This window comes from Suncus etruscus, chromosome 2, assembly GCF_024139225.1.
Source record: "Suncus etruscus isolate mSunEtr1 chromosome 2, mSunEtr1.pri.cur, whole genome shotgun sequence".
Taxonomy (NCBI): domain Eukaryota; kingdom Metazoa; phylum Chordata; class Mammalia; order Eulipotyphla; family Soricidae; genus Suncus; species Suncus etruscus.
This window is the reverse complement of record NC_064849.1, coordinates 62255693-62274070: the sequence shown is the minus strand read 5'-3', so window position 1 is coordinate 62274070 and position 18378 is coordinate 62255693. Positions and strand designations below refer to the sequence as shown.

The following is an 18378-nucleotide window of genomic DNA, read 5'->3' as shown; positions in this document are numbered from 1 at the left end:
TGCTGCCACTGGCTGAGGCTTCACTAGCATAGGTGGCCAACAAGTTGGCTGCTGCTGCTGCTGGATTGGCACTGGCAGCTGCTGCAGCCAAAGCCCCCGTTGCTGCTGCTTGGCTGAGACCTAAACCTAATGTGTTGAGATTATATCCATAGCTGGCTAATGTATTAAGTGCAGAGGTGATGGCCACCAGGTCATTGCCCGTGAAGCCAGATAAAACTGCTGGAAAGGCTGCAACGCCAGCAAGGTTTGCATGTCCTAAGAGCCCTGCAGCGGCTGCAGCAGTTGGTAATACTTCAGCAGTGTTTGCATAAGGAGATCCGGTTGGATTAGAATTTGCCACTGGACCTGTCACATTGGCATAACTGATATTGAGGCAGCTGCCACTCTGTGGATCCTCTTGTATCTTCTGGATGATAAGTTCAACAGCTTTTCGGTTTTGTTCAGGTTCTCCACTCACAGTGACAACCCTCTCTTGCAAGTTGATCCCATCAGGTTTCTGGGAAAGCTGCACCCAAGCCCCTGACTGCTCCATTATAGCCTTCACAGTAGCACCTCCCTTCCCTATTATCAGACCTGCTGTGCTGTTGGGAACTATAATCTTTACCTGTAATTAAAAAAAATACGTATAAATAATACTTCTGTTTTGTGCACATACATTTATATACTTTGCTATCCTAGAAAAAGTAAAATAGTTAAAAATTAGTTCAAACATAATTTATGAAAAACACAAATATCATTTCTAAAATGACTTGCATCATATTTTTATACAGTTATTTTGTAAAGTTAGTTTCTGCAGGCAAAACAGATTTTAGTTAACTATTAAATGAAACATTTCCTTTAGCTTTTGTGCATTCTGTAGTCAATGTTATAAAATTGCACTTTTTTTTTTAAAAAAAGGGAAGGAATCAAAATTATACAATGGTAACATTTTTAAGTAACTGAAACAACAATACTATTGAGTCTTCATTTATTGCAACTTTTAAGGTATTTTCTTGAGAACATATATAAACAAAGTGCAGTGTTATAAAGCAAAGTGAGTAAAGATAAAGTGGAAACTTGAGTCCCCTAACGCATTAATTTCATGTTCCTTATCACTTAATAACTTTTGTTATTCAATACATTTTTAATTCAGGACTCATTTTAAGGCATGACATTCAATGAAATTCTTAGTATAATTTTAGTGTTTTATTTTTTAAACTTTTATTGATCGATTGGTTCTTGGGCCAGACCCAGCAGCGCTAAGGGGCCACTCCTGGCTCTGCATTCAGAAATCTCCCCCCTGGCAATGCTGGGGGACAATATGGGATGTCAGGAATTGAACCTGGTTGGCTGCATGCAAGGCAAATACCTTACTCTGTGCTATCTCTCTGGTCCCTGATTTTAGTGTTTTAACTAAACTGAGCATAATAGATATTCCTAGGTAACGGAAATTTCTATTGTTTTAGGAAGACTAAGGCTATTCCTACACTTCTAACCAGTATTTGTTAAATGATTATTTTGATTAAGCTTCCAATTCACTTTTTGGCAGCCAGTGTAGTAATTTTGAAAACAAGATTTGCCAGCCTATTCCAAAGATTACTAAAATTTGCTAGAGTTATATATTCTGTATAGAAAATCTAGTCACAAAATCTAAAATATTTGAATTATTTAATTACAATTATATATTTTATTTTAAGAAATATTAAATTGGAATGATATTTGATATAAACTTAAAAGTTAAAATATTCTGATACTTAAAATCATATCTGGATAGAACAAATATATATGGCACTGTTTCATGATCCTAGAAATCAAATATTCTTGAATGTTGTATCCTATACCAAGAACTAAAGTAAATGCTTTCTTTGTTACAGATACTAAAATGGACAGATTAAAATTGTTGACATCTGTATAGAAATGTACTTGACATAGTTGATGAGATATTTCAATAGACATTTATCAGTTTATTGTCCTACCTCCTGAAAGACAAAGTTAAGTATTTATAAAATAATTAATATTTTATGTTAATAGTCATGCTAATTTGGGAAAAATCTTGCTCTTGAAGTTATTGAGCATTGAAAATATGATGTTTATATTCTAGATTCACTTCTTTATATATATATATATAATATATATACCATATATATATATATATATTGCATTCACACTTACATACCCAAATGGTTTTCCTTTCTAATTTGTCACAAAATTTTGTTTAATTCACATCTGTCTCTCTGATTATTCACTTATCGACAATAACCGGATTCTTAAGAATTTCAATATATCCCTTATTTTCCCCTGATTCAGTGCATATTACTCAAGAAGGAGACTGACAGGTGGTTAAATTTTTACACAGATGCTTTGGAAAAGATAGTCTGAAATGCTGAAATATTAAAGTGCTATATTATTAGTAAGTTAAATCATGATTATATTTTACATTAATTATAAAAGTGAAATAATAATCCTTATATTCTATCATGTGCATATGAAATAATAAGAAATTTTACTTTTAAGGATTTAAATATCTATCTGGAAGTTGATATGAATATATTTGATAAACATTTCAAGATAGAACATTTTGTCATAAAATATTGCTGCAAGTATCCACATACTGACAAACTGTAGTGTTTTGATATACTTTCTATAAAAATACTAATTACTAGAGGCTTTTATAAAAGCCTGCAGTCTTAAAATTTAACATAAAAGTGATCACTAATGATTTTGCTGTATGTAATGATCACCTGCATGATTACAATCCAGGACAAAACAGTTCATAAAAGATTAATTATGAGAACTATTCTATAGACCATTCCTGCCCCTAAGGGCTCTAAATGACCAGAGAATGTGTCCAAAACTTCAGGTCCAATAGTTAGGGGTGTCTTTTGATTGTTCATTTAAAGATAGGTTTCTAGTGGACACTGGTAACCCTTTCTAAAAAAGAGGCTATAAACCTAAGTATGGCTGAGAACCTCTGTTATAGACTGTTATAGGTTATGAAATGTGTATTTTCACATCATCAGTGAAACAACCTAAACTGTGATGTGTAAAATATATCAACTTAAAAGAATTATATACCAATATTATACTCACACCCATAGTTAAAAAAACTCTAGTCAGTTTTATCCTTTAAAAAATGCTAATGTATTTATATCATTGCACACTAGCTTAGCTTTTCTGTTTCTTTTGTTTTGATAATTAAACATTTGTTTCCTTACAATTTCAAAAATTCTGAAAAAAAATTTACTTTTCACAAGTCAGTATTTTCTAAAAAACTTGTAGCTTTGCATGTTAAAGAATTATAATTATCTTTATTAGTCTTTATGTGTGAATACTATGAAGATTTGATTTTTTTTTTTTTTTTTTTTTTTTGTGGTTTTTGGGTCACACCCGGCAGTGCTCAGGGGTTATTCCTGGCTCCAGGCTCAGAAATTGCTCCTGGCAGGCACAGGAGGACCATATATGGGACGCCGGGATTCGAACCGATGACCTCCTGCATGAGAGGCAAACGCCTTACCTCCATGCTATCTCTCCGGCCCGAAGATTTGATTTTAAATACTGAAAGTACTTTATACAAGTGTTATCAGCAGTAATTACTGCTTTATCAAATACTACTGTGTCCCACCAGTTTTATTAGTGATACTTCAGTTTCTAAAGGGAAAATAAAGAAAGAGAAAAAAGAGAGGGAAAGAGAGGGAGAGGAAAAGAAAGAGAAAAAAGAGAAAGGGAGATTGAAAATGAGACAGAGAAAAAGGAAGAGGGAGAGAGGGAGGAAGGGAGAGAGAAAGAAAAGAAAAATGTATGCCATAGAGGCAGGGGGGGTGTAGACAGAAAAACTGGGAACATTTGTGGTGGGAAATATGCACTGGTGAAGGAATGGGTTAGACATTGTATAACTGAAATAATTAAGAACAATTTTGAAACAGTGGATCTCAAGGTGATTCAATTAAAATTTTATTAAAATATATTAGATACTTATCTATAGGCAAAGAAATTAAATTACGATTTAAGAGAATACATTGATGCTCACTTATTAAACTTTTAAAAACTTGCTTATTTAATCTTTAGCATTTCTCGATTTTAGACAGCAACATTTTTAAAGGCATCCCCCACTTAGAATAATTAAAAATTAAATCTTTATTTGTATACTCAATATTAGCCTAAGGTGAACACAAACAGAAAATAGATCCTTTAGAAAGGTTAATCAAAAGAAAAATAATTTATTTGCATACTGTCTTAGAAAGAGTATTGCTTGGCTTCCATTTTATGTATCAGGTCAGAGGCAAGATGCACATGTGTGCAGTTCGTAAGTAAATGGATATTGATTAGGATAGAAGGCAAAAAATTTGAAAGAGAATTATGTACAATATTGAATTTTCTTGCTGCATTGATATTGAAATACAGCATTAACTAAAGGAAATGTCTGTGCCTGAATCGTGTTTACAACACCATTGAAATAGAAAATAACAAATTTATGTGTATCTTCATTTCCACTGTTGAATTTTAGTATAAATTAGGTTCTCTCATACCTAAAGTAGTGAGAGGAATAATTTTAAATATCCTACCAAATATTTGGTGTAACATGTTGACTAAATCAGCTATGTTCTTAACAGTTACATGTTAATTTCCCTTCAGATCTAGGGTCTATTGATCCTTCAGTTATGGCACGCTTACAGAGTATTTTACATCCTGTATTGGAACTGGAGAGTAAGATTATATATGATATTGTTCCAGTTATAAAGGCACTTACAGATTAGCTGCAGAAAACATGTGTAAATACAACAGTGATATAAAAAGTCTTAAAAGTGTTAATACACTAAAGTATACAAAAAGCACAAAGGAAACACAAAGTCCAAATGGGAAACAAAAATGTAAGAAAATTTAATCATATATAAGTAGTTTAATTTACATGTCTTTCAAAATTTTATATTATCAGTATTCTATTCGTTACACTCAGGCATTCACAGAGTTGTTCTTTCTCTCAAAGAAATACTGGTCAAACATAACCCAGTTAGTGAGAATTTGCCAAAATAATAGTATTTTGTAAAAAAAAGTTTTACTTCCATTTTTAAAATTTTCCTTATTTTTAGACAGAATTTGTAGCATCAAATTAACATGGATAAAATTAATAACATAATTATACTACCTACTAGAATCAGGGATATATTAGAAAAGAAAAAGTAATGAAGTGATCATTCTGCTATTTGCACCCAAATAATTTCTATAGTAATTCTACAAAATGCATTAAAACATAAAATAGGTAATATAATATTGACATATTTCTGATTAAAAGTAAATATTGAGACAAAATTTTGCTCCTTTACAAATAAAGAATTCAAACTCACATATCTTTATAAAAGTCTGTAGGCATTCTATAACTTCATATGGCAGAAAAATTGCTAATCTATGTTAAAATTTTTTTATCATAGTAGAATAAATGTTAAACATCATAAATATCTGGGATAACTCTCCTAAGAATGTGAGACCACTTTACGAAGAATTTATAATACTAATACTTAATATTGACTATCATTAACTATCACATAAATAGAATAATTTCTATCAACAGAGAATACCTTTAATTAATATTCACTTTTTTTTAAGTCAGCAACTCAGTTTATAATTTAATTTTGTTCTTTTTTGGGGGGCATTTTTCCTTTAGAAATATTCCATTTCATTCTGAGTTACATGTTTCTGGAAAAACTGACAGCCTCCTTATATTGCTAAGGTGGAAACATGACGGAAGCTTGATGTATCACAATTTACACACTTGTTAGCAGTTACTAATTTCATAGTAGATATGTGACACAGGATATAGTCCAGTAACTGAAGATTCCGTCTAAGTCTTGGGATCGAAATATTGGTGCTTTTAATGAAACACAATACAATTTGATACTACTAGTGAATACCTTGTTACTATGTAGGAAGAGGGAGAATATGAACAAAAACAAATTTACTCCAGAAAGAGCAATTTCTAAAAAATACATTAGCGTCTAAGTCTCATAGTCATTTCTAGGGCCAGCATATAATCAAGTTTTGTTTCTCCCTTTTACAATTTAAATGACTGAGTTAAGTTTCTTTAATATATAACTTGGCATTTAGTATTGAAAATCTTTTGAAAATCTTTTGTTCTTCGATCATGTATTATTTGCCTATTCAGAAGAAATGCTAGTATTTTATTTTATCAATGTTTTCAAAGTTAAGATGTCATGGCTATTGTAGTGTTTGATCTAAAAGAATACATCTTTTTCATTTCCCTAAATATCTTAGTTAACAAAAGCATCATTTTGCAATATCCAATGGAGATGCATATGTTGTTTGAAGAAATCTTTACTAAACTGCTGAAAATGTAAATTGAGGAAATAGTGTATTTTTCTTTGATAAGTTATTTATATAACTGCTGCTGAGCTGAGAAGCACTGATTTAAAATATGTACAAAATATATATTCATTATAACCCCCTAGTTCCACCCCTAATAGTACTCTTCTAAATCTAGCCTATTCTGTTTTTCATCTATGCCGTGAAATAATAGAAGTCAGTACAGTTTAAGATAAATGGCAAAACACCATCAGATCTTTTCTCAGACATCCCATTTTCTTCCACTGCCTATACCATATGTAAAGCATATGTAAAGCACATAGGAATCTCTGTGTTTTCTCTTGTTCCTTAGATCTCTGCATTCTTTTGCTCACTGCCCAGATCTACTACTTTATTACCTTACTCAAATAACATGAGGATGATAAAATATAATTTAGATTGGCGATTAGGAGACATAGGTTCTGAATCTTGCCTCTACTATGTGGCCTATATCAAATCAAGTGAGTTTAATTATTAATAAAACCAGACATTTTTAAAATTGGAGATGAAATTTTTTTTTAGTCTTACCAAAAACTCTCAACAGTTTTCACTGACCTCCCTTGAATTACATACTGACCATTCAGACTCCTTATATAGATAATCCAAATTCTCAAAAACCTGAATACAATTTATCTTCTATCTTTATCTTCTGTGGCTTAACATCTATAATGAATCAGAACTTAGCTGCCAGTTATTGAATATTCTCTATGTTGTATTTAGATATCCTTGTTTCTATATAAATGTTTGTGACACATATGTGTCACGCCATGCATACAGCACCTCCATTTAAGAGGAATTCAGCAGACCTACCAGATGTATCTACAGACTTTCCTGGAGCTGGTAACTCCCCAAGAAATATTTATCCAGCAGACCTGTTTGTGGATTTCCCTTATGTGGATTACTGGCAATATTTCTGAGATTCATAGTACTGACATACATTTCTTTGATATTATCTGGCATATCTCTCCCTTGTAAAATCACAGGCCAAATAAACGGCCTCAAACTCTTTTGCTTAGAAAAATTCCATCACCAAAGAAAGTTTTCTCTCTCACCAGAAAAAATTTACTTCTTAAAAGCAAGTCAGCCAGCTAACTTGCAAAACCTGTCTTTCTGATTTCAGCCTCTAAGTAATAAACAGTTTCTACCTTCACTGCTAGCTGCCATTTGGACCTAGTCCTCAAATTGCAGCAAAACAAGTTCCCCTTCTCTTTATTATGCTAATTCCTCCTTCCTAGCTCAGAACCTCTTAGTAAGATTCTTCTCACCTGAACTGCTTAGTTTGATATGTATATTTTAGCAGAGCTTGCTGTTAATCTTTCTATTTTCCTATGACTCCCGCCTTTGGTCAATGCGGAAATTCCTTTCATGCCTGACTGGTTTTGCCATATATATATATTTATATGTACTACCAACATGGAAGATTAAACTCACACGTCTGCCAGAAGATGAGGGTCCCCATATACAGTATTTGTGTGTGGTTATCATTTATTTCATATTTTGCCATCTGTTTCGTGTTCACCCGCTTTACTTTCATGAAGATATTTCCCCCAACAGAGTTGCTGAGACACAAGATGCCTGCAGCACATTGTATGTGAAAGTATGATGTGTAAAAATTAAGAGAACTTTATCAGTATCTTATTTAATTTTGCATTTGATTAGGACTACCAATTGGACAGCTGTTAAAAATAAAAAAATATACAGATTTTTAAATGTCAAAACTAAATAATGAATTTTAAAAATTACTCTGTTCAAAGTGTGTATTTTGGTACTTTAAAGTAGAACATTACTTTTATCATTTCTAAAATCAAATATACAAAGATTACATTATACTGGAATAAAATAGAAGATAAATGCACAAAGTTTTAAGTACCTTATAATGACTGAAATCAGTTTGGTTAATTTCTAGTCACATATTATATATAGTGTAGATGAGAGTATAGCTCAGCAGCAGAATGTTTAATTTGCATGTGTGAGCACCTTAGGTTTGAACTTCATGATCAAAAAGAGAGAAATATGGCACATGTTGCCTGAGTACATGATTCCTGACCACATGTTGTATGTATCTCCTCTCTTGAGATAAGCACTTTCCTACATATCATGCTGGGTTGTGTACTTTGATGCTGGGTTGTGTGTCCTGGCTCTATCAGACTTTGGAGAAGCCCACACTCTATTGAACAAGTTACTTTGTATTCTCTTTCTTATCTGCTTCCTTAGCAACTCCAAATAAAATCTACTTTTTACTTCAAAAAACAAATAAAAAGAAAAATGCAGAAACATATATTATTAAACAATTATAATAGGCAATATAATAATAAAATTAAAAATATATGCCTTTTCCTTAAAATATTTACATATTATATTTTCCTATGCTTATTCGTCATTTATTTTCCACTAGGATTTGGGGAAGGCTTCTTTAGCTATAAGAAAATATATTGGAATGAGAAAAAAATGGCTCAAATACTAGTTTCTACTGAATCACAGTAACAATTCACAACTCGCACATTCATCTCCCACCCCCTGAATTAGTTTGAATTGCAGTTAAACTTCAAATGATGAAATTTAAAAGTTTTTTGAAGACAGTACTTCATTTTTTATATTTATCCAAATGCCAACACTTTAATTCATCCTCTGGCTGCAAGATATTACAGAGAATGAGCTACAATACATCATTTTTTGTGCCTCTATGGGAGAAACGAAAAGTAGTCATAACTCCCACATAATGTCTAAAAGAAAATAAAGCTAAACTATGCATTTTAAATATATTATTTTACTTTGCTATTGGAACATTATTCAAAAAGTTTCTCTTTCTTTTGTCAATACACATGCACATTGTAGGCGTCACTCATGGTGGTCTCGGAGAGAATTGAAAAATGGGTGACAATCTTTAGATTTACATTACCATCCCTGACACATGTTTTAAAAGATGTATCTCATTATATTCTATATATAAATTTAGGAATAAAGAAAATGGAATGAAACAATTCTTTTTATGTCAGATAAAATGAGGACAAAAAACCCACCTAAAACTCTTCTGATAAAATAAGCATCCTAAATAAGTTTATGAAAAATTAAAACTATCATAATTTATATAATTGTAAAGATACCATGGGCTTTAAATGGAAAATAGGGCAGCTTCTGGTTTATGAATAAAGGCATTTTGGGGATACTGTCTCCTTTCATTAGACCATTTTTCCCTAAACTTTTCCCCTATATTTCATTTATAATTTTTATGCACTATTTATCATGATGTTCATTATCACAAAATTCTGAACTTTTATTATTAATGCTATTATTTTAAATACTGTTTGCTCTTTCAGGATATCCATTAAGCATATATTTGAAGTTATTAATCCTGATTATTAAAGATATTTGGACTATTTGGAGTTTCAATAACAAATGTTAAATCAATTTTAAAAGGGAAAAGTATAACTGGGGATGTGCTATAGTGATAAAATACATGCCTTCCACATAGCCTCACTTTCAATCCCAGCACAGTATGACTCCCAAAAACTTTGGCGCTATCCTGATGGACTCTGAGTAACCTGCTGTGCCCCTCTGACAAAAATGACAGTGTAAAATAAAATTGAGTTAGCTATAAACATAAATGTATTTGCTGTCTTCATAAAAATTGATGAAGGTGTGACTGGAGAGATAGCATGGAGGTATGGCATTTGCCTTACATAAGGTCGGTGGTTCAAATCCCAGTATCCCATATGGTCCCCCGAGCCTGCCAGGAACAATTTTTGAGTGTAGAGCCAGGAGGAACCCCTGAGTGCTGCCGGGTGTGACCCAAAAACAAAAATAAAACAAAACAAAAAAATTGATGAAGGAAAAGGAAATTATCTGATTTCCAACTGACTATGTCAAATAGATAATTGCCTAGAAGCTTAGAAATTAGAAGAAATTTTACAGTTATCATAGGTATAGGAAGGCAATACAGAAAATGAGTGGATCAAAAAACCCCACATAGTAAACAGTTAAAAATGTGCAGGACAGTGGGAGAAACTATTCACCCAATACCCATCAGATAAGGGGCTAATCTCTAAAATATACAAGGCACTTACAGAAATTTACAGGAAAAAAACATCTAATCCCATCAAAAAATGGGGGAAAGAAATGGACAGACACTTTGAGAAAGAAGAAATGCAAATGGCCAAAAGAAACATGAAAAAATGCTCTACATCACTAATCATCAGGGAGATGCAAATCAAAACAACTATGAGGTACCACCACACACCACAGAGAATGGCACACATCACAAAGAAGGAGAATAAACAGTGTTGGCGCGGATGTGGAGAGGAAGGAACTCTTATCCACTGCTGGTGGGAATGCCGTCTAGTTCAACCTTTATGGAAAGCCATATGGAGATTCCTCCAAAAACTGGAAATCAAGCTCCCATACGATCCAGCTATACCACTCCTAGGAATATACGCTAGGAACACAAAAATACAATACAAAAATTCCTTCCTTACACCTACATTCATTGCAGCACTATTTACCACAGCATGACTCTGGAAACAACCCAGATGCCCTTCAACAGACGAATGGCTAAAGAAACTGTGGTACATATACACAATGGAATATTATGTAGCTGTCAGGAGAGATGAAGTCATAAAATTTTATTATAGATGGATGTACACGGAATCTATTATGCTGAGTGAAATAAGTCAGAGAGAGAGAGAGAGAGAGAGAAACACAGAATGGTCTCACTCATCTATGGGTTTTAAGAAAAATGAAAGACATTCTTGCAATAATAATTTTCAGACACAAAAGAGAAAAGAGCTGGAAGTTCCAGCTCACCTCAGGAAGCTCACCACAAAGAGTAATGAGTTTAGTTAGAGAAATAACTACATTTTGAACTGTCCTAATAATGAGAATGTATGAGGGAAATGGAAAGCCTGTCTATAGAGTACAGGCGGGGGTTGGGTGGGGAGGAGGGAGATTTGGGACATTGGTGATGGGAACATTGCACTGGTGATGGGTGGTGTTCTTTACATGACTGAAACCCAAACACAATCATGTATGTAATCAAGGTGTTTAAATAAAATATATAAAAAAATGTGCAGGACAATAAAATGCTTAAGTTCTGAATAAGAATTTAAGAGAATAAGAGAATTTAGAGATTAAACAGCAAAATTAAGCACTGAAATAAAAAAAAGTTAAAAATTGTGAAAATTATCAATGAAATGTAATAAAAATCTTAAATGTGTACACATGATTTTAAGTCAAACAATGTATTTTTTTTAATTTATTTTATTTTGCCACACCTGGCTGTGATCTGGGCTTATTCCTTATTCTTGGAGGCTTTAGGTAGCATATGGAATGCCAAGGGTCGAACCTGGGTCACCCACATGCAAGGCAAGTGTATTATCTACTGTACTACTGGTCTGGCTCCTAGATTAATCATTAGAAACTTGCATGCAAATAAAACTGAAATAATGGAAATAGTAGAGATCTGATCTCAGGTAAGCTTTTCCCCTAACAACAATAAAAACTTTGTCTTACTTAATTTTTAAATAGAATGTAGTAAGATAAAAATTTAAAAATTATCAGAATAAGGCAGGAGTGATAGATATAGCACAGCAGGTACAGCATTCTCCTTGCAAGGGGCTGACCTCGGTTTGATCTCTGGCATCCCGTATGCTCCCCTGAGCCTCCTAGGTGTAACTTCTGAATGCAGAGCCAGAAGTAACCCATGTGCACTACTGGGTGTAGTCTAAAAACAAACAACCCCCCCCCCAACCCAGAAATAGTCTACTGAATAAATAAGCCCTGCCAAGCAACACACTTTATTATTTTTGAAAAGTATTATCACTCTGGTATTTACTGCACATTTCTTTATTGCCTACTTTATTTAAATAAATACTGCTTTTTATGCTGGAGCTACAGAGATAACTAAACAGATTAAGACCTAAGTTTCTATTACTATATACAGTGTTAACCCTTGCACATATGGGACTGAAGAACACAAAGCCACTTATGTACAGAACTTAGGTACAGAGTTTCTTGTAAACAGACAACATAGATGTTTAGCATCAGCAGATGTAGTACAGTACTATAAATGCATATTTATGTATACAGTTTATCTTCCCTATTAATAACATTTTCTTTCCCTTAAACTTTTAAACATATTTTTTCAGGGATGAAAGTGACCCTGCTTTGTTATCCACCATCCTTCCTTAAAACAGCTCCAGTGGCCCCTATTTATTTACTCTGTGCGGGTTTTCAATTGTGCAGGTAGTGGGGCTATGGTCACTAAGTCACTGAAAAGTTAACTCTCTATATAAATGGCATACAATATTTTAAAAATATTTTAAAATGTAAATATTTACTTATAAAAGCTATATCTAGTGAGAATAATATGCATGAATTAATATTAGATTTAACTAAAAACCTTTAAAAATTATGACACTGAAGACACCTTTCTTTAATACTTTATAACATTCAATTGAATTAGAAAAATAATTAAAGGGGTTGTCTTAATTATTTGAAATAACTGCTCCCTAAATAATGTAACAAGATAATTTATTAGTTAAAAACCTTATAGAAAACTTGTAGTTTCTATTTTGTTTTATAAATTTATGATTATATAATTTAAGCATTAAAATTTAGCATTATATTTTTTATATTAACTGATAACATGAATGAATATTTTGGACAATAATTTAAGATACTATTGAAGTCAAATTATAGTTGCTTATTGGTATTTTATCTTTATTAACAATGTTAATTCATGGGGCCAGAGAGAGCACAGCGGTAGGGCATTTGTCTTGCAAGCACCGACCCAGAAACAAGGGTGGTTTGAATCCCAGCATCCCATATGGTGGTTCCCTGTGCCTGCCAGGAGTGATTTCTGAGCAGAGAACCAGGAGTAACTACTGAGCGCCACCAGGTATAGCCCAACCCACCCCCAAATAATAATAATACTAATTCACTGTTTCTTATTGTCTACTTATCCTGTTAGTTCAGTTTTTCTTATATTCTAATATGCCAAAGATTTTATTAATTTTTTTCTCAGCTATTATTTGCCAATATATTTTAGTGGTAATTTTTAACCCTGTATTTATAAAACAAATCCACATATCAGTTTGTTAACATTTATTGTCATTAAGAAAATGATAGTGTTATATTTTCTTAATATCTGAGGCCTGTAAATAAATATAAATATAAGAATGCAATTTAATAAACTATTTTAGTCATAAACTATTTATATAGGCTGAAGTCTTTCACAGCTAACCTATAATCAATCACAAATAAAGACATTAATTTTTTGTTACTTGGATAAAATATTTATACTAACTTTCAATTATAAAAAGTGTTGAACAGATAAGAAAAGCAAGAAATAGGGGGGACGGAAAAAAAAAAAAAGAAAAGCAAGAAATACTTGAGTGCTACTTGAAAAACTTCACTTCTGATGTGGGCTACAAAGAGTAAAAGAAAAGGAATAGAGAAAGATTACATTCCATGCAAATAGAAACTAAATGATAGATGGAAGAGTTTTACATAATAGGCTTTAAAACAAAGTCTATAAAAGACAAATTACACAATATAGAGGGGTCAACACAACAAAAACATATAAAATTAGTAAATTTTAATAATTTAAATAATAGTATCTATAAGTTAATAATATTATCTAAACCAAAAGTAGTTATAATAGGGAAGTTTATAGTAAGATGTATTAGCTCATGAAACAAGAAAATCTCAATTAAACAATTCAACTTTATATTCAAGGAACCAGACACAGAAAAAACTAAAATTACCAGAAAGAATAAAATAGACTAAAATGATAACAAAAGGTTCAGTAAGAAAAAGAGTTTGAGCAAGACTCACAGAGAAAATAGAGACTATAATAAATGAAAATAGATATAAAAAGGGTGAAATATAATATTAAACTAACACTATATAAGAGCCAAAGAGCATACACCAAAGAAATGACAACTTAGGAGAAATAGATTTCAACTTACAACCTACTAAAAAACTCACAAAGTTCTAACCAAAACAACAACAAAAAAAAACATAATGTAAAACATTCAATTTGGATAAGTAAAATAAGGCTGTTACTCTGAATATGAAAAGATATAACAGCTAGAGCAAAACCCGAAGAGTCCATACACAATAAAAACTTCAATAATAATCTACAGATTCAGTTGTATGATACAAAATTCACATATAATTATCTATTGTGTTTAACACACTAATAAAAATAGAAAGTAATTAAGAAAAATGCCTCAATGAATTTCCATGAAGAAAATATCTAGAGATAAGTTTAACCAAGCTGAAAGAATTGTACATTGAAAACTGTAAGACACTGATAGAATAAATGGAAGATACAAAGAATTCAAAAGAAACTCCATATTCATGGATTGGAAATGTGAATATTACTAAAATGTCCAATATTCTACAAATTGCTTATCAAAATTCAATAATTTTATAGGAATAAACTATATTAAAACTTGTATGAAATTATGAATGAATACAAAAGCAATTATGAGGAATAACAAAGCTAGAGGCACTAGGCTTCCTAACTTCAAACTGTACTGAAATATTCTAGTTATTAGGACTTGCACAAAAACAGAAACATGAATTAATGGATCAAAATTAATTGTTCCAAGAATTCACTATTCATACATAGTTAATTGATCTACTACAAAATAGAAATGAACATAATATTAGGAAAAGCTAATCCTATCAATAAGGTAGTGTTAGGAAAAGTGAATAATCACTCACAAGAGAATGCAAATGGAACACTATCTTACATTACATGCAAAAGTTAATTTAATATGATTTACATGTTTAAATGCAGAGCTGGAAACCATAAAACCACTAAAAGGAAAATTAGGGTGTAAGCTACTTGACATCAATCTTTTTTTATTAATTTTTATTTTGACCAAAATGGATTACAAATCTTTCACAGTAATATTTTAGGTACATAGTGACATTGAATCAGGGGCATTCCCACCACCAATGTTGTCCTCCCTCCACCCTTGTTCCCAGCATGCATCCCGTATCCCTTCCATCATTTTGTTCCCTTAATTACGTTTTTAAGCTCATTTTTATTTATTTTCTCCTTTATACATGTGAGTGTATATATACATATTTTTTCTTGTCCTGTTTTTGTTTCCTTTTTTTCCTTAACTAAAAAGATATTAGTTCTAAAATAAATTATAAAGTATATTACTATTAATTAGATGCTCTTAAATCAAAGATTAAAAATGAGAAAATCAACAAATAAAAGTTTTATTCAATACTGTTCAGGAATCAAACTCCTTCATGTGGCAAAGTCATAGCCATCTGACAAGTTACAAATACAATTCTATATCTAAACATTTTAAATAGAAAGCAAAATTGCTAAAAATAAAGATGTTACTATCCATTTTTTCTATTTTTAAATTTTAAATAACATTTTAAAATTTTAAACTGCTCATCACACAGAACTAAGTAGATAAGAAAACTACTGCACAATTTTGGAATAGAGAAGCATGAAAATGCCTCAGTTATATAAAGGCATGTGTGATGATGCAAACAAACCACCTTTGGATGCTGGAGCAATAGCATAGCAATAAGGATGCCTGTTTTGCACATAGCTGACCTGCATTTGATCCCTGACATTCCTTCCATATGATTCCCAAAGTCTGTTAGGAGTGATCCTTGAGCACAGAGCCAGGAGTAACCCCCGAGCATTGCCAGGTAAGGGTCCTACACAAACAAAACCAAGCAAATCATCTTTACTTCTGAGGTGGTTGAGATAAACAAAATACTGCAAACTTGCCTACTTACTAGTCAAAACATACACTACTCATTTTTACCAATGCATGAGTCATACGTGGGGTGTAAATTAAAGAATATTACAGAACAATCTTCATTTGCTCTTCCCTGAACAGTACCTCTTAAATCTGAAAAACAGACAAATTCTAGATTTTCCATAAATATCATTGTATCTTCAAAAGGGACTTCAGAAGGTCAGAGATTTGGCAAATGGGTTTTGCTATAATCCTAAGTATATTAATGGCATGCCAACTTATTCAATAGTTATTCCTTGTTTGGAAGGGAGGATGAGTTACATGTACAGGTGTTCAGGGACTACTACTGGTTCTGTGCTCAGGCATAATGCTTACCATTACTTAAGAGACCATATGTGGTATCAGCAATCACACTGGGGTCAGACACATGTAAGCAAGTTCCTCAACCTTTGCACTATTGCTGTCGCCCCTAAAAAGTAACTTGCTCTCAGGGAAAGCTTCCTATTCTCACTACTGCGATATGTAGAACTTACTCTCTATACCAGAGGTGAAACCCATCTACAATTATGTTTGTAATCATGGTGTTTAAAAATAAATTAAAATTTTTCCTGCTTTTAAACCTTTTAGTCTTAGAAATTCCAATATGACAAAGTATATAGGTATATAAATAAAACATTTACTGGTAAGAAGTCAGAAAGAATTTCTTCTAAACAAATTCTTAAATTTATATGACCCATATGAAGTTGTGACCTGTGTAGCTAAGGTTAGGCAATTAGAGTCTGCATAAGAGTTCACTAACTTAGGACATTCACAATGGAAAAAATACATTTACATTGTAGAAATATAACCATTTTCCATCATTTTTGGCAAAAATATTGCTAAGCAACATTAAATAAAAATACCAATGTAATCTCTATATAAAGAACACTATGGTAACAGAACCTCTAGCTGTTTTGGGTAATGGTCAAAACACAGAGTACTTTATGAAAAGATAATTCAATTTAGTATGATAATTTTTCAGAGATTTAAATTACATTATATGCAAAACCTTATTGCTCCCTATACTAAAATTAACCTAAATTTAGAATTTGGAAGAAACAAAAAAATTCTCTTTAATTCATTGTTTTTAGATTTAAATCTAGTGGTCCAAAATGTGCTACTTTCTGAGAAAAGCAGGATGAATTTGAATTTTGAAGAGAAAGTGTTACCAATACTCAATCATCAATTAAAAATGTGCATTTTTCACACAATTTTTCACACAGTAAAGAGGTGAAACCCATCTACAATTATGTTTGTAATCATGGTGTTTAAAAATAAATTAAAATTTTTCCTGCTTTTAAACCTTTTAGTCTTAGAAATTCCAATATGACAAAGTATATAGGTATATAAATAAAACATTTACTGGTAAGAAGTCAGAAAGAATTTCTTCTAAACAAATTCTTAAATTTATATGACCCATATGAAGTTGTGACCTGTGTAGCTAAGGTTAGGCAATTAGAGTCTGCATAAGAGTTCACTAACTTAGGACATTCACAATGGAAAAAATACATTTACATTGTAGAAATATAACCATTTTCCATCATTTTTGGCAAAAATATTGCTAAGCAACATTAAATAAAAATACCAATGTAATCTCTATATAAAGAACACTATGGTAACAGAACCTCTAGCTGTTTTGGGTAATGGTCAAAACACAGAGTACTTTATGAAAAGATAATTCAATTTAGTATGATAATTTTTCAGAGATTTAAATTACATTATATGCAAAACCTTATTGCTCCCTATACTAAAATTAACCTAAATTTAGAATTTGGAAGAAACAAAAAAATTCTCTTTAATTCATTGTTTTTAGATTTAAATCTAGTGGTCCAAAATGTGCTACTTTCTGAGAAAAGCAGGATGAATTTGAATTTTGAAGAGAAAGTGTTACCAATACTCAATCATCAATTAAAAATGTGCATTTTTCACACAGTAAACAATATTTTACCAATGTCTTAAGCGGCTACAGGAAATATTTCTCTAATGCTTCAAATGTGTGCTATCAATATCACCCCAAATCTATTAAATAAGATATCCTCTAGGTAATTTTGATATGAGCTAAAACAAAAACTTGCTAGATAAGAAATAAAAACAATATTATTAATATTCATAATCATTTAATCTGGCATGACTTTAAACTATAAAGCAACAATATTGCCTTTGTTAGTTAGGAAGTACTTCCTTCAGACCTAAAGCCTCTCTAACAGTGTTCAGGAAAGCTGTCAAGTAAGTCAAGAAATCAAGTTTTCAAAATCAATATAAAGTC

General features: G+C 31.7%; 1 protein-coding gene across 5 annotated transcripts in view; it reads right to left on the bottom strand.

Annotated features, from left to right (window-relative positions):
* NOVA1 (NOVA alternative splicing regulator 1) overlaps window positions 1-18378 on the bottom strand; it is a 140437-nt gene that overhangs the window by 4112 nt on the left and 117947 nt on the right. For all 5 annotated transcript variants that reach the window (XM_049768407.1, XM_049768408.1, XM_049768409.1 and 2 more), the window contains one exon: window positions 1-604. This exon is cut by the window's left edge and continues 4112 nt beyond it. In XM_049768407.1, coding sequence (XP_049624364.1) covers window positions 1-604 — 604 coding nt within the window. The remainder of the gene's footprint in view (window positions 605-18378) is intronic.